Source organism: Rissa tridactyla, chromosome 5 (genome assembly GCF_028500815.1).
Source record: "Rissa tridactyla isolate bRisTri1 chromosome 5, bRisTri1.patW.cur.20221130, whole genome shotgun sequence".
NCBI lineage: Eukaryota > Metazoa > Chordata > Aves > Charadriiformes > Laridae > Rissa > Rissa tridactyla.
In genome coordinates, this window is record NC_071470.1 from 56,630,065 (window position 1) to 56,658,047 (window position 27,983).

The 27,983-nt window shown below is 37.5% G+C and overlaps 1 protein-coding gene across 4 annotated transcripts in view; it reads left to right on the top strand.

The window, feature by feature from the left end:
• Positions 1 to 27,983, top strand: part of AIMP1 (aminoacyl tRNA synthetase complex interacting multifunctional protein 1) — a 42,771-nt gene that overhangs the window by 6,248 nt on the left and 8,540 nt on the right. For 2 of the 4 annotated variants that reach the window (XM_054203449.1, XM_054203451.1), the window contains exons 2-5: positions 14,372 to 14,527; positions 15,207 to 15,337; positions 17,645 to 17,800; positions 20,785 to 20,993. In XM_054203449.1, the coding sequence (XP_054059424.1) occupies positions 14,372 to 14,527; positions 15,207 to 15,337; positions 17,645 to 17,800; positions 20,785 to 20,993 (652 nt within the window). Of the gene's footprint in view, positions 1 to 5,349; positions 5,448 to 14,371; positions 14,528 to 15,206; positions 15,338 to 17,644; positions 17,801 to 20,784; positions 20,994 to 27,983 lie in introns of those variants that run through there. The other 2 variants (XM_054203450.1, XM_054203452.1) reach the window with 2 other exon arrangements.

Below are 27,983 nucleotides of genomic sequence, written 5' to 3' on the forward strand. Positions count from 1 at the left end.
TTTTCCTTTAAACTGGAGGGAAGAGGCGTGGCAAGGGAATAGATTCCCAGGTGAGAAGTTGTTGTCTATAATGTTTGTGGTATGGTGTTGTGTTAATTGATTCGTTCATTAGTTAGTTGCCTTTACACTTTTTGAGACGTGAAGTCTTCTAATGGTGAAGTCCATAACAAGTGTGAAACATTTTGCAAGCAAGTATTTCCCTCCTGAAAATATAGTCCTTGTGGTTCCAGTTGGTTGAATAGATCTGATAGACAGAACAAGGGAAAGCCCATTTTAAGCATAATAAAAATGTGCTAGTTTGCTTGGGTAGCGTGGCAGCTCCAAATGTTTTGAGATTGTCACCATATTCATTTGAGTATTCCTAAATTGTCCAAGCATACATGTTAACATTTAAATAAGAAAAGTACCTTGTCTGAGCATGCTTTGTGCTTCTGCAAAATGTTTACAATTCAGTATGGTTAGAAATTTGTAATCAATTATAACTGTGGTTTTAGGCATGGCAACTGCTGGCATTCCTGATGATAAAATTCAGTGTGCCAGTTCCCTGTTCGGTTTTCTAGGGGACAGTTGCTTACAGTGCAAGTCATGGTCTGCTTCTGGATAATGCGCTGTAATACCAGATTGGCCAACACAAAAAGAAATCGGTATAATTTATGGGATTTTTTTCTAAATGCCAGTTTTGACTTTTTTCTTTCTCTTTTTTTTCCTAAAGAAACCACCTTAAAAATGGCATGCCTTTCAGAACTAGCAGATGTTTCAGTTCTTAATGTCCTCTTACTGTCTTATTGCTAGCTTGTAAAACAGTTTGCAATTTCAGTTTTCAGTATCATATTTTAAATAACTGGCTTGTTCAAATGGAAAAAGAAGAGGAGCAATTCAATTGATTATATGTTCCTTTGTATGCTATTTATTATGCTATGGTAATTAATAATTCTAATTAATAGTTCTAATGCTGCTGCTTACAGGCTAACACTGAGTTCCATTAAGAGTAGTGTGCGACCACCAAAGAATTTGTTTCTGGATCGTCATGTATGTTCTTCCTCTTGAATGTCCTTGGCTCTGTTCCTTTTCTGTTACTCAACAAATCTTGCCTCCTGCCATGAGATCGAGGCAGGAATGGGGGGGATAAAAGTAACTAGGAAAGTAAGTCAGCATCTGAATAATCTTTTCTTTGAAATCTTGGAGCAGAGCACCTTCCAGTTCTTCACTTGCATTTCTGTGGTTTGTTTTGCTTGATTCTGTTTTATCAGAATATTGTCAGTTGGTTACTGGCCTTCTGGTAAGGGTAGGTCACCCATTCTGTCCATAGAAACTGAGGAGGGGATGTTTGTCCAAAACCCCTTTGTTGTCCATATGGAGTGTGAACATTATTAATGAAGTTATGAATTACTTTTAAAGGGATAAGTAAGGGAATCATCTCTACCTAAGAGATGAAAGATAAGGTTTCTCTCAAGTTACGTTTACAACCTAGAGTCACGACAATCTGAACTGGATCTATTTTGATGATTAAATGAATTAATGGGGGTCTGTAACAGCAGCTGTAATCACTTGTTGACACTTGCTGTTTCTAAAGAGAGTTACTTTGATACCTTACCGAAATGGGAATTGGATAAATTCTTCTTTGCTGTGTACAGTTTTTGGAGAGAAATTCCAGAAAAGAGATACCTTCTGCTGACCTAGCTTTTACAACTTCTGTTATACTCCACAACTTTGTGTACCATTCTTAAGTTCTTGTGCCACTTCATATAAATTAACACCCTAGAAAGTGTTCCTTGACTTCAAAAACTGTGGAGAGTGAAGCTTAAACCAGCATTCATACTAGAGAGCAATATATACTGTATTTAACCATCATCTGTTAAACACAATTCATGTAGAAGAACCCGTTCTTCTTTCTTCGGAATGCTGGAAAAAAACGTGACAGAGATTCTGTGCTGGATTAGAGGAAAATTGAATTCCTCTCGTAACTGCTTCCCTGGAGTGTTGTCTCATATCCTAATTATCTGAAAGGAGACAGATTCTGAGATGCTTTTTACATTTGAAAGCAGCTGGCAATGCATAAAACATCTTCAAAAATTGCCTCAAGTTAGCAAATCTCTTCTTGAGATCATTTGGTACAATCTTTTGGCATAAAACTACCCATTATAGAAGACTTTTATTTCCATTTCCTTCTCATCAGGAGCTTTCCTAACATAACTTCAACTGAGTATGAATTAATAGCTTAAAGATTAGTTTCTGACTTCAAGACTCCCTCTCAGAAATGATCCATGGCTATTGGATCTGGTTTCTATCCCAGAGTGTTTTTCAATTACAGTTTAATATACAGCTTTGTAGTGGCATCTTGTTTCAGACTCTGAAGATAAGTGAGGAGATCATTCAGCAGGTCACTTGGCCAGGGCAGCTAGGGACTGCTATTCCCACAAGAGCGTACGGGCTTGCACGTGGCATGCAAGAGGCACTACGTTTGGCTTGGTAGCAGCCGCTCTGGAGCGAAGGCTGTAAGTTCACATTTGTGCTTGTCCTACCATAAGGCTTGAAACCTTCTGCGTGAAGTGCTCTAGTAATTGCTAACAGTCACACATTAAGGAAGTCACCATTGCCAACTAGGATATGACACTGAATTGTACACCAGGGAAATTAATCTTCTCTTAGGTATTGAATCACCCTGCTACATCATAGCAGGTAAGTAATTTCACATTCATATGACCATCTGTAAAATAATGCTAAAGATAAGAACTAGGCACAGATATTTTTTTTTTTCCTTTACATGTAGCTTATAATTAAATTTTACTGAGAACTTACCTGCAAATTTGTACTTTTTGAATGTGCTAAACCAAGATATTTTAATTGAAAAAAAATTGTTTTAAAATGGTTGCATTTTTAATAGAATAACTTGGAACACACAAAATTATAATTTAGCTCAATTTGTCTTAAACAAAAGAAGCTTTGAATCCATAGATGAAATACAGCTATTCCCCGAAAGCTGCTTAGAGGATTTTTCTGTCAGGTATCATCAGTCTTAATAGCTGGCATCAGCCCTATCAATGCCCAAGACAAGTGCACAAGGGTTTTGTTCGTTTGTGGTTTTTTTTAAGATTTTGTGTTGTGTTTTTTTTTCTTCTCTGCACAGATCTAGTATTAAAAGAGGCAAAAATCATTTTCATCCTAGAAGTTTTAAAAGCTGTGAACCTGAAATACTTCTCATTACATGCAACTACCAAGAAGGTTCTGAAAGGCAATTACAGGACTGATTACTTTCTTGGTACCATTAAAAGATACAGTATTGCTGTGCTTTCTCTGAAGCACTGCTTAAGTATTTGTAGAAGACGTAGTCCAGAAGTTTACCTAAACTAACATACTATTAATTTAATAACCACTTTGCTATTCTGGACTGTGCCCAAAGGACTACTGAGTTATACTTACTTTGAAATTGGGTTATCAAGTGCTCATAAAACCAGATATTTAGTTGATGTTCCTAACTTAGTTCTTCTCAGTACCAGTGAGGGGACGTTTTTAGTGAGAAGATATTCATGAACGTAAGCAATGTTAAATTAACAGAGGGAAGAAGAAGGTACAGGCACTGGCCTGTAACAGCTAGAGTTTTGCAAAGGATGCTAAAAGGTTATCCAAAAAACTCTTGGTGTCCTCCCCTAGTTTAGAACATAGAAGACAACTTAGGCCAAAAATGGCCCTTCGAGATCTCCCTCTTTGTTTTGGGTAGGTTATTTCTCTGTGTGTCAGCTAGAATAACTACAATAGTCCAAAGTGTCTTTTGTTTGCCTGGGTTTTACATTTGATTTAGCAGACTTGGCAAATGGATTTGGTTTTCAAAATCTGAAATAAATGTACAACATTTGAGCAGTGGTTCTCTGTTAATAAAGAATTAAATGATTCTTATTTTAAAAAGAAAAAAAACTGTGTTCAATGTAAGCAGCATTTGCCGTATGGGAAAAAGTGGTGGGGTTTTTTTCTGTATATAAAGGACATCTTTCTGTAAAAATTTCTTTCAAATCCATAGAAGATCTGAAAGCTATGTAATAATATAGCCTTTGGTGGATGTTATAGTCTGAGCAGAAGGAAAACTGGCATTTTGATTTCAAATATCCTTTGAATTGTTACTTTGTGCACTTTATTTAGAAATGATTGACAGGTAGTTGCTATACAGTCTTTGCTTCAGAAGTTGGTTGGTTTGTTTTCCTACTGTGAATAGCGAAGTCTTCATCTGCAGAAATATAAATCTACATAAAACTTTTTTCTTCAGAGTTCTTTTCCTTTATTTCCAAAAGGGAAAAAAGTATTCTGTATATTTCTACCACACCAGTTAAAATCACTGATCCAAAAGGTAGTTAGTTACAATACTTAATAATTATATCTGGAGATTTTTCTATGCAAATGTGATGCCTGCTAAAAATTTTAATTTTCTTCACCCTGTACATGATGAAAGGAAAGACCTGTGTCTTGAGGCTGATGCCAGGAATATGTAGTGGTAGATACTGCTGGCATGTGGTTTTGAAGTGACACGTAACTGCTTCTGGCTGCTGAGGATTGGTTGTTGTTGGCCCACTTTAGATTTAAAAGTTAATTGAGGCGTTTCACTCCACAGCTGAATAAATAATTTTCTCTGCACAGGGTAAGTTGGTATCTTTATAGAAGATTTTCATTAAAATATTATCCTCCTGTATTATGAGTAAATTCAACACTGGAAACTACAGTTATTTGTGTGATGAATGAAGCCGGAACGCTGAATGTGTTTCAGAGGGTTTTGCATATGTAAATAAGATACCGCAACTGCAACCTCAAAGTTTGGGGAGGACTGCTTTTCCCCCTAAATCTTTGTCATCTTTTTTGCTCCCCATTAAGAGATGTTTGCCTTTATTCTTGGATTGATTACATACAGACAATGCGCACACAAACACGCACATTTTCAGGTTTAATTTTCTTCAGCTTTTATTTGGCCCACATAAAAGAATACCTAAAGTTTCTGCCTCAGTAAATACCAGCAACTGTCAATGCGGATGTAGTTAGAGGACACCGATCCTTTTGCTGTACATCTGCATGATGTCTGCTGAATGCTTTCGTGAATAAACAGTGGTTATTTTTAACCTTAGCATTTGCTTTAACAGAATGGTTAAATCCTGTTCTCCTTTAGCAGTCCTACAAGATACTACTTTTACATGTAGAAAAGCTGATACTAACGTAAAAGTAATAAATTCAAGATTCTTTTTAACCACAATTGAACTATGTAAGATAACTAGTAGGCAGGTTTCAGACATAGAGAGTATTGTGAATTAAAATTGCAAAGGGGGGATCAATGTTCCTGTGAACTACCTAACCAATACCATTGTTTTGCAGACTGTTGCTGACATAAAGTACATTGCTTAATGGTATTCTTATTTCAAAACCCTTCAAGTTTCTGAGGAGAAGATACCTTTAAAATGTCTTTTTAGCAGGTAGGATGTGACAAGGGTTATTATCCTTATTGGTCTGACAGACCCAAAAGAAAAAGATTGGATTTTGAGAGAAACTTTTAAAATGTATTTTTGTTTTCAAGTGAGACTTGTCTTAGGGAGAGGGGGTAAACTTTTCTTTCTTCTTTACCTTTTTATAACTGCTGTGCCTGTTCTTAATTAAGGAGGTAGTGTGAATGCTCAGCTTTTTAGGGTGAAGTTACAAAAGTCAATAAAATACCTAAGAAACAGTGTTCTGCTTGGTATCAACAGGTAGATTTCAGTGCGGTTCTGATTATTCTTCTGCTATTTGATTTATGGGTAGTTTACTCTGTAGTTATAACAGTAATCTAAAGCTTTCACTCTCCAGTAAAACCCTAGAGGGTGAACCGCAGTACAGATTCTTCGATTTCCTGTGGCATATGCTGACCCTGCAGACTTGTCCAGATGCAGCTGGGTGCGCTTATATTTCTGAATTTATAGGCATGTGTGTGTGTCTGTAATTGTAAAGTCCATCACCTGTCGAGGAAGTTTTATGAGGATACTTTGAGGCATGAGTAGCAGCTCCCTTTGTATTTATATTCAGAGATAGCCACTGGATACACCATGGTTTGGAAAATTAATTTTTTATAAATTAAAAATAAAATCCAAACCCAAAAAACCTGTCAATTTTTGATGTAAGCTTTCTGTTCCAAAAAACTGGTTGTATTTTGGGTTTGGAAATTGGTGCTTAAGGTCAAAGAAACAAGGTAGCGTGTCGTGGGTGTTGCATCTTTTCCATCATGGGATTTATGTGAGAATTCCTTCTGCACGTGGTGATAGTTTACCATAAAATTCTGATAGCACTATTAAAATATTAATGCAGCAGGATCCAAAAGATACACACTGCTGAAAAAATACATAAGGCTGTCCAACTGTTTTGGCATATGAACTGCTACTTAAATTTCAGACTGCACTATAAAGCACAACCAGATGACTCTCTACTGAACTTCCAGGGGACCCGGCAGATGTAGCGGGCGTGTAACCTGTTGAGGCTTAAGTCAAGCAGTGCAAAGAAGTTGATTTTCTTGAGCTGTGTTGTGAGCTATCCATGTCTATTGAATTACTGGGCAGTCTTCTTAGGTTAATTTATTAAGTTACATATAACTTTGTATATGGTCTTTGTTATTGAAAAGCTTTGGTAGTTCTGAAGGCAAAAATTTTGTTACAAACCACGTCCAAATTGCTTGACTTTTGTCTTAACCTGGACAGAACTCCTTGTAGTCATGTCTCTGCTTTGTTTAGTCCTTGGGGTGTCTGCTCAGAAGTGGGAAAGACTACAAAGTTAATTCAGAATTGAACTGAGACAACCATTAGTAGAATCTTCTCCCTGAATACAAATTTAGCACAAGCTTACAGCCAGGATGTGAATGAATTTGCAAATATTCTTAACTTACCTTAACCTTTTGAATGTTGCAGCGGTAGTGTGTTAAGATACGATGCAGTTAATTAATATGTTGTGGCATCTACTAAACCTTGAAATGCAAACTTGAACAAAATACTAGAATAATTTTTACTTCTCACTGTTTAGTATCTGATGGTCTGTACTGTGCAGATCCAAGAGATCCATTTTAATTCAAATTAAGCCTGTCATAATAGTCTTAAAATAAAAATTTAATGCTTCTACCTTTATCTGTTCTAACATATGCCTGTCTTAGTTCTTCATTCATTTCTTCTCATAGATTTGATTTTTGTGCTGTGACTTGCTTGTGATTTTGGTACGTCGTTCCCTTTCAAATCAGACTTGTCTTCATGTTTAAAAAAAGTTTTTACTGAATAAATTCTATTGCCTCAAAATTGGTACCAGTGGATGGGCCTTTTTTTGTGCAATGTTCCATGACATTTTTAAAAAAATCTCTTTCATGCTGCGGTGTTTTTCTAATATGAAGGAGTTTGGTTGTGTGTGTTTTTACTATTTACAGCCCTTTAAAATAGGGAGGGGCGGGCTCTTAGGACTACTAAAAGACCTGTCTGCAGCTGGCATTGAGCCTGATTTATCTGGCAGCCAGAAGGCTTGGACTGTAGTCTCCAGAGCTAGCAAATCATTCCTTAGGGCTGGCATTGCTTCTTGGATGGACTGTTAGACATGCTAGTTGTTTGGAAACCTGCAAAGCAATTATTCTGACTCTCTCAGTGCAAAAGATGTAAGTTGAAATAACATATGGCAGAAATGTACAACTTTGCCTAATACTTTGCTGCTTGGAAAATTGCTTTCAATACTGACTACACAGGAGTTTATAGTTTGTGAATAATTTAAAAATTGTATTTCAGTACTCAAACAAAAAAAATATTCAGGCTGTTCAACTGTTTAAACACCCAGTTAGAGCAATCACTTGTTTGGGGAGAATGAGGAAGATAGAATTCTTGCATCTTTTTGTGATTATGAGTCTGCAAAACTGTATTGCCATACTTTACAATACCCTCTTAAATTTTAAGCTGTAATTTAATTTTGCTCATATTAAAAAGAGCATTCTTTCTTTAGCAGAATATGAGGTTAATACTTAAATTTTCATTTGATCTTTTATAGTGCCACGTTTCTAGTACCTGGTAGGAGGTTACTGATCTAGTACTGACAGGTCAAAAATCAGGTTCCGTAATGATTTATTTGATAATAATTTCTAGATTCTGAGGTTTTACATTGTACTTTATTAATATTCCTCAAAACATTGACAAAAAATGTGCTGGTTTTTGTTTGTGTGTGTGTGTGGATTTCTTTGTTTGTTTTTTTCTTTTTTTTAGTTGTAATATCAGTGCTAGGTGTTGCTTTTCAAGTGTTTACCATTGTTGTGCCAAAAATATTTTGGTAGGTCTCCTTTACTGTATGCAGAGGAGGACCTGGGTGAGCATCTACATTTTCGGCAGTTACACATATTTGCTCAGGGCCTTAAACCTTGTTTTCAGTTGTGTAAAGTTACTTTGTCAATGTGAGATTCAGGAAACCTACGTTCTTCCCTTACGGAGTTAACAATATACTTACTTCTGAAAGACAGATGAGCTGGTAGTTAAATCTTAACCAATAAGCGCCTGTCTTTTCAATGTGAGTGAAAACATATTTAAGTGTAATGGGGTGCACTATGTCTTTTTGCTTTTTTATAACAAGGAATCTTGGTCTTTGATTGTGATTAAGTAGTCTCAAGCAATGCAAAAGTTGTACCTAATATCTAAGATACTTCTGTTTTCTTTCTCAGCATTACATTGCTGCTTACTGATACCTTAGCCTATTTGTGTATGGGTTTAAAAGGCATGGTTTTTGAAACTTGTTTGTGAACAGCTTCATGTTTTACTTTATTTTGTGATTGAGGAATTATATTTTTTCCACAGACAAAACTGTGGAAAACCTGTGTTTCTAATAAGTAAATCTGATTCTTCTCTATCTTTGGAAGCATAGAAACGTTTAATCTTTTAGAAACACATTTCCTGAAAAGGAATATTTGGGTGTAAAAGCCATGATTGCATTTTACAATATGTAACAGGTAAAAATCCAGTGAAACACCCAACCTTCCGTGGTAGGTAAGTGCATGAAATTTACTGAACATAGCTGATTCCTGAAATGTCCTAGCAATAGAATTATATCACTGTAATTTGTAACTAAATGTTGTAGATGATTGCCTCCCTAATGACAAATTGATAGCTGCTGGTGATCTTCTGTGCTTTAATTAGAGTGAAGCAGGGAGATGATCGAGTCAAAACTAAGATTTGATCTCAAAACTAATCAGTCGTAGCTCTGCTCATGTTTGAGGCTTTTTTATAGTTTAAATTTTCATAGTTTTGAAAACAAAACCATATGTTTTTCTACCAAAAATGTGAAATCCAGTCAGATATTGTAAATCTTAGACAAAGATGTTTATGGCATCAGGTCTAGGATACTTCGTCAGAAGTTAGCAGAAACCTTTAAGAGAGAATTGATTTTTAAAGCATGAATCCTGATTCCCTGAGACAGGAGAAGGGATGAGTTACAACAATTTCCTAGTTGCACTGATACTTTGGTTTAGGAAGAGATGACATAGTTCTACTCTCTTTTTTTTCCTTCTGTTTTGATATACTCACTACTGTTCCTTACTTTGCAGAATAAAAAGGTGTGATGTGAGGTTCTGAAATCTGATTTCACTGTGTTCTGACAGTTCATAGAAGTGCAAAGCATAGGAAAGCAGAATCTGGCAAACAGCTGGCACGTTCTGTTATATTTATGGGTTTTTGTAAGATTGTCTGCCAGAAATGACCATACTCAAAAAAGATGCTTGGATAGAAGTCTTTGAACACACTTCTGGCAGAAACAAAGTGATTGTTGATACTTTCTTTTATAGAAAGTGGAATACTTTGCTATACAAGTTGGCCACAATAAAATGTCTTTGAGACATCTCACAGAAGAAGAAAAGGAGTTTAATTTGAGAACTGCTTGAGACTTAAACCCCAAAGTTCAGGAAGAGGAATTGCCATTAAATATTTTTCTATAGTTTAAATTAATGAATTTTATTTAGCATTGGAGAAATTACCATAGTGTTGTTGAGAACTTTGAGGATAAGGCTGATCCTACTGGTTCTGCTTCGTAATGACAAACTTTTAATTTGAACAGTGCATCTCAATTGAAAAGGAAACATGTATTTATGCAGACTTTTATTTTCTCCTATAGTGGCTTCTTTCCTCATCTTAGGTCTTCGTTGGCAGCTCTTCATAAACATGGCATTCTCTGTAAGGCATATGTTTATGCTATCTGGGCCAGCTTGTGATGGGTATCTGCTCTTTGGTGAAGATCAGTAGGATTTGCTTTGCTGTAGAAATACTTGATTCTTCCATAGTTAGCACAAAGCAAAGAGCAATGATGGGTTTGGAGCTAAGCAGCTGTGCAATGAAGAATGCTGCCTAGGTGTGGTGAACTGTGAAAGTTTACCCTCTTGTTGTGGAAGAGTTAGTGTACATGTGGGAAAGCAGGCAGTTGTGATTTTGTTTCATTTTACATCATTTGAGACAAAATTTGGCAACCTTTTTGTCTCAACATATGCCCAGGGTGACCAACTGAAACGTACATGGCATTTGGTTGTGTTGCATTATGACCCATGGAAAGTATGAGACCAAGAAATAAGATGCCCATCATCTAGGAAAGCAGCATAAATCCTTACTGAATTGAAAATGATGAAAAAATGCTGCACCACTGTCATAAATGTACTCGATGCATACATGGAGAACATGTTGACCTGTAGGCACCAAGTCTTACTAAGCAGTCTGCAGGTTAGATCTCGTGCAGTTAGTAATCTTCGTGTGTTGACATTAAAAAACCGTCGCAACAAAAAGCTGAGAACTTCGAAGTACTGAGCTTTTTTTTAAACCTCTAGCTGGAAAAAGGAATGCCTAGAGCTAATTATTTTAGGTTTTGGGAATCAGTTGGCTTCCAATTTCTGTTTTTTTTTGGTTAAATAATTGTTTTTCCAATAGTGAAAAGTAATTGGTTCCATGTTTGGACTATGGATAGATTCCAAAACATTTTTCAGAGTCTAAGTTTTAAATCTTGTCATTAATTTTAGGGGGGGGGGGGGGTGGCTTTTTCTCGCTTTTAAAAACAGAGAAAATTAATAATGAAGAGCAAGGTACAACAGAGTTTGTTTTTAGCATCTTCTTGGTGCGTTTGCTTTTTGATCCGGATATATTCTAAGGTCTAGGCCAATGTTTATAAACCAGTATGTGTAAAACAGGTTGAAATTTTATGGTAATTTGTACTATACAAGAAATCTTGATTTATTATAGAGAGCTCACCACTTTGGGGACCCTTCCACATCATGTGTTCTTGAGAAACAAAGTAGAATAATGCCTGTTTTCTCCTGTGGGTGTACTGCAGCTACTTAGAAGAACACAGAAGGCAATGCTTTCTGTTTAAAAAAAGATAGGCAATTCTTCTAATCAGCAAGTTGAATGATGAGAAATTAAACAACTTTTATGTATTGATATGTAACTTCATGAATGACTGCAGAACTTGAGTCTTTCATTTGAAGATTGAATTCCGTTATAGTGGAGCAAGTGGGTTTTGGAGCAGTTCTGAATGTTTTATAGATACAAAGTAGTTCTTTGAGGTCCTTTCAGACCTCCTGAGAGGTCTGAGATTAAACAGTTTCCCTAAGCTGAGCAACCAGGTAACTTCAGGGGGTTACCATTCTTAGGAGGTCCTTACTTGTTTTTCAGAAGTATTTTCTTGTTTGAGGGGAAAAAGTAGCTCGTTAGGCACAGTTGTGTGAAGTGTTTTTACTTTCAGTTGGCCTCTGGAACATTTTCTGCAAAACAGGCCAAAATGTATCTGTAATGAGATATGATTCTGTTTTTTTAAACTATATTATTCCTGATTTTCTTTCCTATTTTTACTTTGTGTATCACCAATAGGGGTTGGTTATTTGGTTTTTTTCTGGTGCACGGTGGGGTGGTGTCAGGGTAATAGAGGGCAAAGGAAATAGGGGAAAGCTTAAAAAAAAAAAAACCTTCCCAAAAATCATTGACTATAACCTTTGATTGTTGCAATGCTAATGGTTTTAAGTGTTTTGTGTTTTATAATAAAGGGTGGATCTTAACTTTTTTATGTGCCCTTTTTAGATACAGTTTTATCACTCTGCTGTATGGATTCCTGTGCCTGTGTAGCAGTTCATTTCAGCCTGTTGGCTCTTTATATTAGTATGGGAAATACCTATTCCTTTGTGTTATTGTTATAATACTAGGTTTACAGAAATTTATTTGACAAGTGGGAAAATGTCTACCCATTGTAATCATGTAACTTTACTTCCAGATCTTCAGTTCATTAGCCAACTTGGCTAAAACCTATAAAATGTACCAATTTGATTCACTTTGAAGTTTTAGTAGCATTTCTGTTGTTGTTGGCAAAGTTTCCACTGTTAGTATTGTGCTCCCCTGAGAGAATATGTAGCTTGCAAGAAATCTTACTGGTATGCAGACAGTAATACCCTAGGCTTTGTATTATGCTGTGTTGTGCCATAATAGTTTTATGTTTATTTCCATTTGACATCTAAATCAGTTACTTCTGGAATCACTGTTTTCCTTTTTAAACACCTCTAATTTTCAGACTGCCCATGAAAACAAAATTATTTTCTTATTAGCAGAGATTAAGTTCACTATTAAGATTACTTTAGTTGACTTGGAGAGATGGCTTTATGCTCTTTTCTGCATGAGATTTTATTTCTTTTAAAAGAAAAATCTGTTGTGGATGAATGGAAGGTGTGATGGCAGTAATACTCTTATATCCTTAAGCGAAGCAGTCTGTGTAAAACAGGCTTTGATTGTATTAGACTGCAAAGAAGGCAAGACGTTAGCTCATTCATCACTTCTGCAGGACGAATATACCCCACCTATCATCTGACCCTGGCTTTGTGAATTTTACTTTGAGAAATTTTAATTACACAATTCCTGATTCGTTGTCTTCCCCCCCCTTTTTTTTTTTTAATTTTTTTTTTTTAAACATACATAGCTGTGGAGAATTGGGTTCTTTGTAATAGAAGATCAGATATCAAATGCAAGTTGGTACTAAGAATGCAGCAAAGGTGGTATGTTGACAGTGGCATGAGTGTGGTTGTATCTGTTCACCTTTTGGTTATTTCTAAACCTGTTTTGTCTTGAGCACAGCTTTTGTTGCAAATCCCAACAGAGAATATTTGTACATTAAAAACAGATTTAGGTCATAGTGTCAGAATAATCTTGCAATAAAATGGGAAGTTTTCTGCCAATTTGATGCGAGAAAAGGCATTTTTGGGCTCTGATAAAGTTGAGGAGCCAATGCGTGGATCTGGATTGCTGTTTTGTTACCAACTCTTCCCTTTGTTGCAGTTGATGGGCAAATTCACAGGAATTACATCACTGTTGCCTGTGAAGATCTGCAAGGCTTCTTTTATTCCCACCTATAATCAGTTTTCTTTCTTGATTTACAGATGAGACAGCTGTTAGTACAGATTTTTTTTCTTCATCTAGACACTGAGTGGGAGGGTAAAAGCACTATGCTGCAGATAGAGGTTACTGTAACTGTATCTCATCATTCTGTTGCGACTATTTGAGCTTTTATGGTTAGACACAAATGTTGTGGAAAAGGATGTAGACCAAATTTGGTAGCTTTCAAAAAATAAGAGCTGTATGTGAGGCATAGCTAGGTACTGGAACATCACAGAAATATAGTAAAAGGAGTTGAACATCCTGAAAGAAGGTTAGACAGCATTTATTTGTCTTTCCAGGCCTTCTGTGTTTCCTGCTTCTTTAATTTGTTACCTGGGTTCCTGGCTTTCCATTTGAGTGGAAACCAAATAAGACACTCAAAATCAGTGCTAAAATAACTCTGCAATAAAAGTTGTGTTAATCCACAATGAGTAAAAATACTGATGATTTCTGCTTAAAAGTAAAATAACAGTAAATTCTTAATGTATGCACAGCCACAATGTATGAAGTGTTCAGTTTATTCTACATAAATTTATTAGAAAAAATTGGAAATTTTTGTAGGATGTTTCTATTTTCTTAGTCTCAATAAAATTCTGCGTACACTTAATGAATTTTTCAGCTAAAACCAGGATACAGTGTTCTCCTGTCCAGCCTTTTCCCTTTTATTCCCTTTTTTTTTATTTTTTAATTTAATCAGACTTTTCTTTCTGAGAAGGTGGAAGGTGGAATTTTCTTCTGTTTCATGAAGGAAGAACATGTTTTTTGCAGCTGGGAAGAAATGTGGCTTTTCTTCGAAAATACATATGGGCAGCTGTCAAACATCAAATTCCTTTTAATGTTGCTTTTTGTTTGGGCTTTGCATTAGGAGGTGGGAGCCCCCTTATTCATTTAGCAAATTTTCTTACTCAGCAACTGATTTCAAAATTGCTTCATGTAAGAAGTCATTAATTTTATACTGTCTGTTGTTTGTTTAGGTTTTTATCCCGTTTCTTGGTAAAGATGGCAGCCAACAATGCAGTCCTGAACAGACTGGAGCAGAAGGGTGCAGAGGCTGATCAAGTTATTGAATACCTCAAGCAGCAAGTTGCTCTGCTCAAGGAGAAAGCTAGTAAGGAATTATCTATCTTATGGTAAAGTTGTTAACCAGATGGTTAACATTAAATGCTCATAAGAAAAAACGAGAACACGGACAACTTTATTGGTGCTGTCAACCTTTTAAGTGTGTTTCAAGTTCTCCAAGATAAAGCTTGTAGTAGTAGCACCATTTCAATGTCTTACAGTTTGTGGGTTTTTTGAAGCTGCTTATTCTGGAATATAGAAGGCATGAATGTGGAAGGATTAATGACACAAACAGATTATGGAAATTTGATAGGACATGATTCCATTTGTGGGGAGAGGGAGAGAGTCGGGAAGAATATGGGACTGTGTTTGCCTGAATGTGTTACTGCTTTTTCACCACTATGGGGTTCTCTCAAGAGTACCGTACCTTCAGCTTTGATATTTTGTACGTATTCATATTAGTGAATTAAGGTGCTCCATATTACAAACATGTTCAAGCTTTTTCTAATAGGTTTTTTTGAATTTTTTCTTGTGAGTCTGTTTGGGGGACTGAGAAGCTAATATATTGAGAGGCAACTTGAGTACATAAGTATTGTGAAAAAAAAAAGGCAAAAAGCTATTTCAACAAAAAAGGATTCCAAAATAGTACTGATGGATACACTCCTTGAAAGTTTCCACTTTTTTGATGTTTGGCTCACCGTGTTTCACATTCTCTGATGAATGTTAATTATTGAAACCTGTCGTTTTTAGTATAGTGTCAACTCTAGTCTTGCAGGCATCTCTTCGAGAAGAGAAGAAGCTTCGTGTGGAAAATGCCAAATTGAAGAAAGAAATTGAAGGGCTGAAACAGGAGCTGATACAGGCAGAAATTCGAAATGGAGGTGGGTAAAAAAAATCCTATCCTCGTACAGCATAGATCCAGTTAGCACAAGTTATCATCAAACTACAGTAATTCTTCGTCATTTTTATCTTTCTCTATGTGACTCTATGGCATTTCTTACAAATTCTGGATTTTCCTGCATTCCGTGCCTATGATATGTTGCTCTAATTCCAACATTTTAGTAAGCTGCAAGCCAAACAGGTACATGTGCCAGATCTTAATCAGACATGCAACTTGGTTCTTTGTATGTTTTTGTACAGTGCCTTTCATAATAAGCCCCAAATTTGACTGATGACAGTGACTTCTTATAATACCTTAGAAATTGGTGAATGTCTAACATTTCTTGATGCTTTCAGTATTTAATCCAGTATGACTGAAAAATCTGTGTGGAAAATCAGGCCATAGTTCAAAGTACAGATGGGCAGTGACTAATTAGAAAATCTGTGTTAATGTAAAATTAGAAACAATGTGTTTTGAATTTTTGATTCCATGCTTTAGTAAGACCAGTCTTCCATTGCGCTGTTTTCCCCTCTTCGCACTCCTTTGTGTAGCTCTGTTTGGCTTGCACCATCATTATATAATTCATATTAAAAAATAAAGGAGGAAAATACAAAACTTAAGTGTTTCTGATCCAGTGTGTCTTCTTTAAAATTATTTCCAAAGAAAGCCTCTTCTGCCCTCAACAGCTGTTACTATTTTTACCTATGCTGTCAGTATTCTAAATTGGGCAAGATAGTATCCAGTGTATCTGGATGCTAGCATTCAACCATACTGAATCTTTTACTGGTAAACCAATGCATTCAGTGTTCAGAAAGACTAGTGTTTTATAAATGCAGAGAGTTCTTTTTCTCCTTTGGGCATGAAGAAAGTCCTTTCATATGCTAAACCAAACTGTTAGTTTGTATTTCTCCATTGTCTGTTAGTCTGCAGCAATTCTTGACAGGTATAAGATATTTCACAGAATCTCTGTTATGCTTGAGAGAGGAGTCTCAAGATACCGGATGTTTTCCAAGATGTGAAAGGACTAGGAAATTACTGTTTGGCTTGACGTGCATCTTCCTTTATTTAGCTTGCTTATCTAAAAGGTACTAGGACTAAATTCAGATCTTTTATTTTGAAGTGAATTAGCGTATGTTATTTTTGACAGTATTAAGTACTTGAGCATAGAAACTAGATGGACACAGAATGTAAAAAATATCTCTTGAGATTTTTTTTTTAAATCTGAGAAACAGAAAGTCATTCCACAACTAGCAAGCAAGTGGTTGTTGGTACAACAAACTCAGATTCAAATGATTTTTAAAAAATTTTTATAAGAACATAATTTGTGCAAAGGACTTTAGTGTTGAAGAGAGCTGGTATCAACAAACACAGTGCAGTTCTTCAGGGAAGTTAATAAATGTCTCAAGTGTAAAAAGAAGCATGTATGCAGAATGAGGAACTGCATAATAGTGACACTAGAAGGATTTGTCAAACAGTTATTAATCATAGAACAGCCCAGGTTGAAAAGGACCTCAAAAGATAGATCATCTGGTCTAACCTTTCTTGGGAAAGGGAGCCTAAATGATATGGTCTGTCCACTGATGATGCTTACCCAGTGCAATGATTTGGTAAAAAGCCTTAATGAGATTCTTGAGAAGAGCAGACTGTAGAAAGGAGGTGATTCTTATGCTATCATCTGGTAAGATTGATAGTGAGATGATGTCTGGAATTCTGTATCAGCAGTTTAAAAAGAAAAACAAATGTAACATGGAGAATTTAAGGATGGGAAGTGAGGAATCAACAGATCGGTTTAGGGCTGCAGGTGATTTCTTAGAATGTGATTATTTAGGCGCAGTTTCTTTAGTTAATCAGAGAAGAGTTGAGGAATGATCTGACTCCAACATAAAAATGATTTTATGCTTTGAAAATTATGGAATAGTCTGCAGTATGACAGGAGCTAGTAGCTAGAAACTGAAACTAGATAAACACAAATGAGAGATCCGGAATTAGTTTCAAAGATAACTAGGTGTTGAAATAAACTGTAAAAAGAGGTGGTGTTAGCTTGTATGTTTTCTGGCATTTAGCACTCTTTCCCATTTAAAAAATGTGTAGTCAGAGGCATTGTTCTTAACCGATCAGAATAGTCATATATAGACTTAATTCTGATATGTGTTTTGTAATGTTCTCCTTCACTATTCAGCAGTTGTGGTTCAGGTATTTTAAGCAAAATTTTGAGTTCTCTCTACTTTTTTCATTTATGTTGGAAACTTAAAATGTCATAGTGTTCAAAGTTCTGGTACCCCTTCTGACTTTTGTGTTTTGATTTTAGTGAAACAGGTCGCAGTTCCTTCTGGTACAACTGTTTCTACAGCTTCGTTTTCAGATGATGTTCCACAACATACAACAGTCACATCATCTGGTTCCAAAGATCAAGTTAAAGGTGAAGATGAAGATAAGAAAAAGAAGGAAAAAGTAGAAAAAAAAGGTACTTCAGTTTTCTTAGCTGTGATAGACAGTTAAGGCATTTAATTTATGCAAGTGCTTTTACATCATTTTGGGCACAGAAAAATACAGTTCTTACAGCCACAGTAGGAACAGTCATGTGCTAGCTCGTAAAGTCTTGGGAGTACTTGAAGCTAATGAACACCATCAAGTAAGCTATATAGACTCTTAGCTAAATGGGATACATGCCAAATTTCTTTTAATATGACTGAACTCCTTTATTTAAAATGAACAAAACAAAAAGAAGCCAAGTGCACCCCCCACCCCCCCCAAGCTCCCTAAAATCCCACAACAGAAAAAGCAAAACAAAAATACACACAAAGGAGGAAAAAAATAAGGCAGGGGGAGGAAGAGGAAGACATGAAGTTTAAGAAAGTTTTTGGCAGACTGGAGGGCATTCTGTTCTGAGACTTAGTTAAATTTTTAAATTTTTTTTCTGCCATGAAAACAGTTTTCTACATCCTCTAAGTATACTGCTCCGACCCCATCCCCTCCCCCCCCCCGCCCCGGGAAAATTCTTGCAGGCAGTGAGGTTCCATCAGAATTGATCAGATATATCCATGTGAACACTGGTGAAAACTGTGTGGCTAGGAGGAAGTACTGGGTAAAGGACATAGGCAGATAGCATGATCTGGTTTTGGCAACGGGGAGGAAGTGTAGTAGAAGGGTGTGTAGGTTTCCTAACGCCTTTCCTCCTGTTATTCTTTTTTAGCTGTCTGTATTGATTTCTGTGTAACAAACTCTCTTTAATAGAAGAAAAGGTGTGCCTGTTGCACTTGCACAAAAGTACAGGTGTCTATCTTGTAACTTAAACTCATATTTTATAATCATTCTCCTATGCAAATTATTATTAATTGGCTATGAATTGATTTGTACAGCTTTTCAGAGTTTGCATGTTATGCTGATAGGGCACCGTATCTCTTTGATTTTTCTGGTGAGCTGTATCCAGGCTTGTCAGCTGCTTCCTATTTTTTGATGTACTGCAGCCTTTGACAAATCAGTAGTATTTGAAAGAGCTGTAAATATAAAAGCAGAAACCAAATGTCATACCAGGCAATTGACTGTTTTCTGCAAGTCTTCAGTGGCTGCAGAGGAAGTATTCAGTTGGTAAGGAAAAATAAAACTTTCCTGTATTATATTTCCCCTCATCTTGTATAAGTAGCTTAAATTTGGAAAGCAGTCCATTTGACTTTTTTCTTCCAGTAACTGTTTTTGAAAAAGGTGAAATATAGCATGAACATTAAATAGAAGTCCTAACAGGTTATTTCTCTGGAGTTCAACATCTATTGTAGGTAGAGTATTTAGCAATCAAAGTAACCAATACGTAGAACTTGTTTTTCAGTCTTGAAATTGATGAAATTGTGGAATATCTCAAATCCCTTTGCTTTCTGTCACCAATCTCATCTGTTTCCTCTCTGGTTATTCCCATGTTCTTAGTTCCACTTCTTGCAAACTTCCATCTTTGAGGCTTCTCTGCATATTGATTCTGAGCTGACTCTGACGCTGTCCAGAGAAGTGCAGTTCTCTCCTTAGCCTGCGACATTGAAATGGATATTTTCTGTGTATCTGTATATATGCTGTGTACAGACAGGCTTTGCTGTGTTCTCTTTTCCTTATTTGGTAACAGACTTCATTTCTCTAAAGTGAAATAAACAGGGTGCTAAAAGCTGATTTTTTGGCTTCAGACTAGTGTAGAGAAACATCATGAAGTGGAGAACAGTTAGGAATGATTCCAAGGATAAAGATGGCAGGTCTTTGAAATGATCTTATGTATTTAATATTAACTGTTTTTTTAGTTTCTCTTCCATTATTGTATACATGGCTGGTTTTATTAATCTAACTGTAATCTAATTACAATTAGATTAATAAAACCCAGTAATATGCACTGGAGCTTTTTATTCATCATATACGAACCAAAGTATTTTTGAAGAGCTATTGCTTATGTTAAAAAAATGCTGCGTTTTTATTATTGAATGTGTTATTTAAATTCAGCCCTGTACTAGAGCAGTGATAAATTAATCAAATTGCCTGCTGTGTCCACTTTTCCTTTTTAGCTCCCTAAAGAATGGAGTTTAGTTTACATTAATGTGTAAGCTATATTGCATGAAAGAATAATAGAATATGCTTATTTTAAGTAAGCACTTCTTAGACGCTTCTTAATCTCCCAGAGATCATAGTTGTTAAACAAATCTTGAATGTCTTTTAAACAGGACAGTCTTTGTAACAGACAAACTGGAGGTAACTTGCTCTTCTCGAAGGGAATATCTAAATAAGAAGCCGAGTATGGGGAGTGTTGCTGCTTCACTGCTTTTTTATACCATAAGTATGTATGGTTGATGACAAACCCTTGCATTGCCATAGGATAAAGACTCCACATCAGTGGAACCTCGTATGCCATGAGCATTTTCACATACTAGTATATTTGGGAAGTGAAGCATGTTAGCCTTGAAGGGTTGCTTTGCAACTGTAACAGTGCAGTTGCAGTGATTTAGCATTGTCCACAGTTGAGAGCTGTTTTTAAGCACTGGTAATCTGATGACTTGTGATTATCTGGTCTCCCTTTGTTGGCGAAACACCACGGCAAGACTTGTTGGTGTTTGCTAATTATTAAAATGGTGCTATCAGGCTTATTGATGTGGCCTCTAGCAGAGTATATGTATCACTTAACGTACATTTTAGCTACACTGAAAGTTCACGATGACTTCACTTTACAAGCAAGAAAACACATCTGTTGTGTTGCTTATAGTAACAATCTAAATTAGAGTGTGTATGCGGATTCTCCACTGGAAGCTAGTAATAGAAGTGCTAACTCTTTACTCTTCATTTGTGTTTTACAATGGATTTACACTTATTTCTGAGATTGTAGCTCGTTTTTCATATATATATATATATATATGTAGTCTAGTCATATATGTTACTTATGCCTTTTTTTAAGGTTTATTTCATGAACTAAACTTTCTTTAATAGGTGAAAAGAAGGAGAAGAAACAGCAGCCAGCTGCTGGAAATAGTGATGCTCGAGTAGATGTTTCTCGTCTGGATCTTCGTGTTGGCTGCATCATTACTGCCAAAAAACATCCAGATGCAGACAGTCTGTATGTTGAAGAAGTGGATGTTGGTGAAGCAAGCCCAAGGACTGTTGTCAGTGGTTTAGTGAAACATGTTCCTCTGGATCAGGTATTGACAAAATTAGTTACTGATAGTTTTTCCTTTCCTAAAGTATCTTAAGACCATCATCTGTTTATAGGACGTGTTTTCATTGTGTTAAAAGATTTTACCGTCATGAAAACAAAAATAAAATGCAAATGGAGGTAATGCTTAACACATTTGCCAGAAAATGGAGAAGTACCCTTACCCCAAATCAGTTCCTTTCTGCTTGCAGTGCTTCTGTTCTGGGATCTTATTCTGACTCCTCTGTGATGCCGTTATACACAGTGGACTCCCAGACCAAACAGATGTTACTCTCCCTTTAGTTTTCTAGTACGTAGTAGAGAATCCATAGTAACTTTCTTGTTGTCATCCAAACTTTTGAAACCTTTGCCTTCCAACTCTCTTTATAGCCTGTTGAAGCGTTTGGCATGGAGTAAAGCAAAGAGCATGTAAATTTAACTTAGCTGCCAGTGAGTGGCTTAAACAGCAGTGGAATACAAAATGCATATTTTTACTTCCTTGTCCGGAACAGAGTCTGCCTCTACGCTTTTTTTAGTTGATACACTTCTGTGTTTGACTTGCATGATTTATGTATGTCTTGGGAACAACCTGAAAGTTCAAGATTGCACTTTCCTTTCACACTTCTTCTAAAGGATTAGTGGAAGGGAAGAATTCACTGAAGGCTGCTTCTAAATTTAAATTCAAGGTTGGCAATTAAAGCAATGTTGTATAGAGCAACTGCAAAATGGGTCATGAAGGAATTGATCTTAGTGTGGAAAAGCTACATTTTCTCAAATGCCTTTTCAATCCCTATTCACACCTTCTCCCTAAGGTAAGACTGCCAGTGTAGGAGGCAATTGAAATTTAGATTGTTTTTATGATACAGAAAGTTATTGAACTGAAAAAAATGACAGAGTACAATAACTGCTCTGCACTGATCACCTGATAGTGTCCAGTTACTGGATTTTCAGTGGGGAAAAAAATCAAATTACACATTTTTAGCAGTAGTCTGCTCTCAAGAAAGCCTGTAGAAAAAACATCTAAAAGCCTCTCTAAATAAACTTATGAATGTGAAGTGTACAGAATGCAGCGGCAGTAACAGTCTTTTATCGTTTTTTCTCTTTCTGCTTTCTGTCTGGAAAAAATAATCCAAAGTACTCACTAACAGAGAATTAGGGATCATTCTTGCACATTCTTTGGGAACAGTTAGTTTATGTGTCTGGTTTTGGTTTTGGCAAGTCTCTATATAGGCAGTAAATTCTTAGGCGCAAGCTTCCATCTTTTTGTGTGTTTTTGTTTTTTTTTATTTTTTGAAGTGTTCAAACATGTGAAGGCCTGGCATATGCATATATTTAAATGAAAATGTATACATCAGATCAAGTACTATAGACATAATTCATCAAAAATTCAGCTATTTATGATTGCAGTGTTTGATGTGGTAATTTAGCAGTGTTTGAGGCTGTAGTATTTTTATCATCTGATTTTACTTTTGGTTAGGAAGCACAATGTGTATCTTCATTAACATTTCAGTATGCAGTGCAAGTTATTTATGGGCGTGAAAATTTATTGCATGCCCAATTTGTATGTCGTACAGTGTGTTTTTGTGCACTGCTGATCATGGTGAAGCCAAGTCAGAAATTGCACCCTCAGGTATCGTGTATAGATACATGTGTCATCAGTAACAAGGGTATAGTACTGAAGCATGAGGTGGACCATGTCAATGCTGAAGTCTTTAGCAGCAGCTGAGGACAAGTGGAGAACATTCTGAAATTTCAGCAGGAGTTGACAGCTTTTCTGCCACTGCGTTTGGCTTTTTGAAGTGGATCTCTGTATGTTCCTAGCATCATAGCCCATGGCCAAACAATCAGAAACGCTGCAGTCTACAGTGGACCCACAACCAAACGACCAAAAACTCCCCCACCCGCACATGCAGAAGGGAAGGGGGTCAAGAATGCAGAAGAATGGAAGCTTGCAATGGCAAGGACCAGCAGGAGGAAGGGACTTCCCCCAAAGCCTGAGGTGCCTTTGCAGAACCGCTTCACCGCTCTGCAGACTGAAGAGAAAAGAACAGTTACATCAGGAGAGACACCGAAGCTGAGTAAGGCAGCCTGATTTGCTCCCTGCGTAACAACCAGTGCAACTAAGAAAAAGCAATGGGTGATAGTAATAGGCAACTCTCTTCTGAAAGGTACGGAAGCACCCATTTGCTGACCTGACACGCTCTCTAGGGAAGTATGCTGCTTGCCAGATGTTTGTATCGGGGATGTCACTGAGAGAATGCCAAGCGTCGTACAGTCCACTGGCTATTATCAGCTGCTGTTTCACATGAGCACCAGTGATACCACCAAGAGCAGCCTGAGGAGTATCAAGAAAGATTACAGAGCCCTGGGAGTGGCAGTAAAGGACTCTGGAGCGCCAGTAGTTCAGTTCTCCCAGTCAAAGGGAAGGAGCTTGAAAGGACCAGTCAAATCTGGCAAGTCAGCAAGTGGTTAGAAGACTGGTGCCACAGCCAGGGGTTTGACTACTTAGACCATGGGACTCTGAGAAGCCAGGTCTACTGGGGGCTAGTATGGTCCATCTGTCAGAGAAGGGGAAGAGCATCTTTGGTCTAAGACTTGCCAAGCTGATGTAGAGGGCTTTAAACTAGAGTTGACAGGGGAGTGGAACCTCAATCCATCCCACTTCTACCAGTTTGGTGCCAGTGCCAGCAATCAATGCCCAGGGCCTGAAGAAGGATCACAGGTCAGCAGGAGGGCGCCTTGGAGTGCAGCACAAAGGAATTCTAGCCACTCCACCCAGTAAGTCAGCTTCATTGGGGACCTGACTTAAATGCCTCTATGCAAACACATGTAGCATGGCAAACAAATAAGAGGAGTTAGAGACACGTGCACCCTGGCAGGGCTACGATCTTACTGGCATCACAGAAATGTGATGCCATCCAGAGGGACCTGGACAGGCTTGAGAGGTGGGCCCATGCAAACCTCATGAAGTTTGACAAGGCCAAGCGCAGCGTCCTGCACCTGGGTCAGGGCAACCCCAAGCACAAATATAGGCTGGGCAGAGAATGGATTGAGAGCAGCCCTGAGGAGAAAGACTTGGGGGTGCTTGTGGACGAGAAGCTCAACATGAGCCAGCAATGCACACTTGCAGCCCAGAAAGCCAACTGCATCCTGGGGTGCATCAAAAGAAGCATGGCCAGCAGGTCGAGGGAGGTGATTCTGCCCCTCTACTCCACTCTCATGAGACCCCATCTGGAGTATTGCGTTCAGCTCTGGAGCCCTCAGCACAAGAAGGACATGGAGCAGTTGGAGCGAGTCCAGTGGTGGGCCACAAAGATGATCCGAGGGCTGGAGCACCTATGCTATGAGGACAGGCTGAGAGAGTTGGGGTTGTTCAGCCTGGAGAAGAGAAGACTCCGGGGAGACCTTATAGCAGCCTTCCAGTACTAAAGGGGGCCTACAGGAAGGAAGGGGAGGGACTCTTTATCAGGGAGTGTAACAATAGGACATGGGGTACCGGTTTTAAACTGAAAGAGGGTAGATTTAGATTGGATATCAGGAAGAAATTCTTTATTGTGAGGGTGGTGAGGTGGTGGAACAGATTGCCCAGGGAAGTTGTGGATGCCTCATCCCTGGAAGTGTTCAAGGTCAGGCTGGATGAGGCTTTGAGCAGCAGTGGGAGGTATCCCTGCCCATGGCAGGGGGGTTGGAACTAGATGATCTTTGAGGTCCCTTCCAACCCAAACCACTCATATGATTCTATATGTGTAGTGATTTCACAAATGGTTTCGATGGTTGCATCCTTTTTTTTTTCCTAGATCGTTGTTTAAGGGTTAGTGTTGTCCACCTAGGAAGGGTACTGGAATTTATATTTCTTTTTCTTAAACAAGATGATAATTATATTCTTTATTCATACTCTCGACATCCTAATTTTCTTTGTCTAGTCTGCACGGAAAAAATGTTTCTATAAATCATAAAGAACAGGGACTGCAGCATGCCTATAAACTTACTGACGCATTGTGTGTTATAGGATACCTTTCTTAAAGCAAACTCATTTTATTTCCTCTGCTTTTGTAGTGATATGCTTCAGGGTTATATTAAGTGCTACTGTGTTTCTTTTCAGGTGTGAAACAAATAGAAATATGTATGTAACTAAGCTTGTGATTTGCAAATTAGTTTGCTGGCAAACTTAAGATCCAGACAAGCACATAATAAATAGAGGAGGGCTTTTTGTTGCTGTTGGCATTGCAGCTGGCTCTGGTTTTAAAGCAATCAGTGTGTTCATTGTAACTCATATTCACTAGCCACTGCAGTCTGTGTCTGATTTTGAGATATGGAGAGGTAGTTAGATGATAATCATTTATACAGATAACTGCAAGGATTGAAAAAGAGCAATTTAACACTTTTGCTTCAGTGATATGATCTTGGGTTTTCTTTGTGGTGAACTTCAGGATTTACCTTTTCTCATCGTAGTTTGGTTGCTTTATTTCTCACACGCCACCCCTACACACCCCGCTTCTTCGTTCTACCAGCGTGTTGCGAAAATGCTTTGTTTCATTATGAACGTGAAGTAGCTGTGTGTCCAACCATAGAAACTGTAACAGCTAACATTTTTTTCTGAAACAAAATTAGTTTCTCACTCGTTGAGTTGGCGGTTCTGAAGTTCCTGGACTTGTGAAACAATAGGAATGTCTCTTTGGAAGGCCAGCAGAGGTTATTGTTTCAAGGAGATAATATTTGTATTTCCTTTGCTTATTCTCGGCTCATTTATGTATCAAACACTGTGATGCCGAAGCCTTATCAGCTCCCTGTAGACATAGACTTGCTTCTGTTTGTGTCCTTGTAAGCTTAGAGATTTGCCCTACTGTTCTTAACCAGAATTTGCTTTACTGGATAATAACACATATGCAGAAGGAAACAAACACTTACTGTGTATCTGTGTCATCTTCAGCTGCTTTTTCAGTAGCACCCTGTATTTCTGATGGAACTTTTCACATACTGGGAAAAGGAGTCAGGTTTCTTCCCATTTGTTTGGGGGTTTTTTGTTTGTTTGTTTTTTTTCTTTCTGCCCAATCTTATCTATCTGTCAGCAAACTCCCCAATTTATTTTTACAGTTACTTTTGAAAAACTAGATTGTTTCTTTTGTTCGTCTCATTTATGGCGTTACAGGGAGTGGCCATCAGTAGAATTACTGGATCTGATTCTTTGTATATGACACATTTCAGGATTTTATTTATCATTTACTGTAAAAAGATCTCATAAGAGCAATGCAGACAGAATAATACTGAAACATCAGATTCCTTGATGGTTCATAAACATTTTTTTGCACTTACTATGCATGAATACAGAGGGTTTTACTATTGTAATTGAAATCCTGTTTTCTGGAAACATTACAGAAAGTCCCTTATATAAAAAATAGCACAACCAGTTTAAAACAAAACAAAAAACTAAAACCAAAAAGCTTTTGCATCGTTAGGAAGCATTTACTTAGGTCTAGCTTCTTTTTTCTCTAACTTAGGGAATTGTCATTTATCTGAAGACAGTTTAAAAACTGAGCCATTTATAATAAAACGGAAAACCAAAACCTTGACATAGCAATGTTTGTTTTATGGCTGACTGTACTGGGGTAGGTTTTTCTTTTTGTTTTACAAAAACATTTATTTAGACTTACGGGTTTTCTTACCATTTATTTGTGAAATCAGTACAACATATAGAATCATAGAATGGTTTGTGTTGGAAGGGACCTTGAAGATCATCTAGTTCCAACCCTCCTGCCATGGGCAGGGACACCTCCCACTAGACCAGGTTGCTCAAAGCCCCATCCAGCCTGACCTTGAACACTTCCAGGGATGAGGCATCCACAACTTCCCTGGGCAACCTGTTCCACCGCCTCACCACCCTCACAGTAAAGAATTTCTTCCTGATATCCAATCTAAATCTACCCTCTTTCAGTTTGGAACCGGTACCCCATGTCCTATCATTACACTCCCTGATAAAGAGTCCCTCCCCTTCCTTCAGGTACTGGAAGGCTGCTATAAGGTCTCCCCGGAGTCTTCTCTTCTCCAGGCTGAACAACCCCAACTCTCTCAGCCTGTCCTCATAGCATAGGTGCTCCAGCCCTTGGATCATCTTTGTGGCCCTCCACTGGACCCGCTCCAACTGCTCCATGTCCTTCTTGTGCTGAGGGCTCCGGAGCTGAATGCAATACTCCAGATGGGGTCTCATGAGAGTGGAGTAGAGGGGTAGAATCACCTCCCTCGACCTGCTGGCCATGCTTCTTTTGATGCGCCCCAGGATGCAGTTGGCTTTCTGGGCTGCAAGTGTGCATTGCTGGCTCATGTTGAGCTTCTCGTCCGCAAGCACCCCCAAGTCTTTCTCCTCAGGGCTGCTCTCAATCCATTCTCTGCCCAGCCTATATTTGTGCTTGGGGTTGCCCTGACCCAGGTGCAGGACGTTGCACTTGGCCTGGTTGAGTTTCATGAGCTTATCTTAGTATTAGAGCAGTTTTTCAAAAGCATTTGAAGATACTTCCTAGTGAAAGTGATGAGATAATGTGTACGTTTGAAATGTTGATATTAATTTAGTAGTAGTAATCAACTTCTCATACAGAAATTTTATGCTATATATGAACATTTGGGCCACTGTGATTGGAAAGGAATGATGTGATACTAGTTTGGTTTTCTTTCTTGTTAGTTTGATGAAGGTGGTGATCTCTATTTCTGTATTAATGCAGTCTGGTTTTGTCAATTGTTTAATCTATAATAAAAAATCAATATTCTGAAGTCTAGAATTTTTTCCAGTTAGTCAAAATTAAAGTTGAGTATCAAATGCAGAAATCTTGTTTCTTTTATTCTTTATATCCATTTGCTAATAGTGCTAGATAATGTCTACAACTTGCATTTTAGAGTCACTGATATCTTACAGCTATTTCTTGTGTTTTGGGCAATTTATACCTATAGCAATAACTTAAGAAATTTTCAGTCAATGGTCTGCCTTGAAATTTATGCAAGATCATCT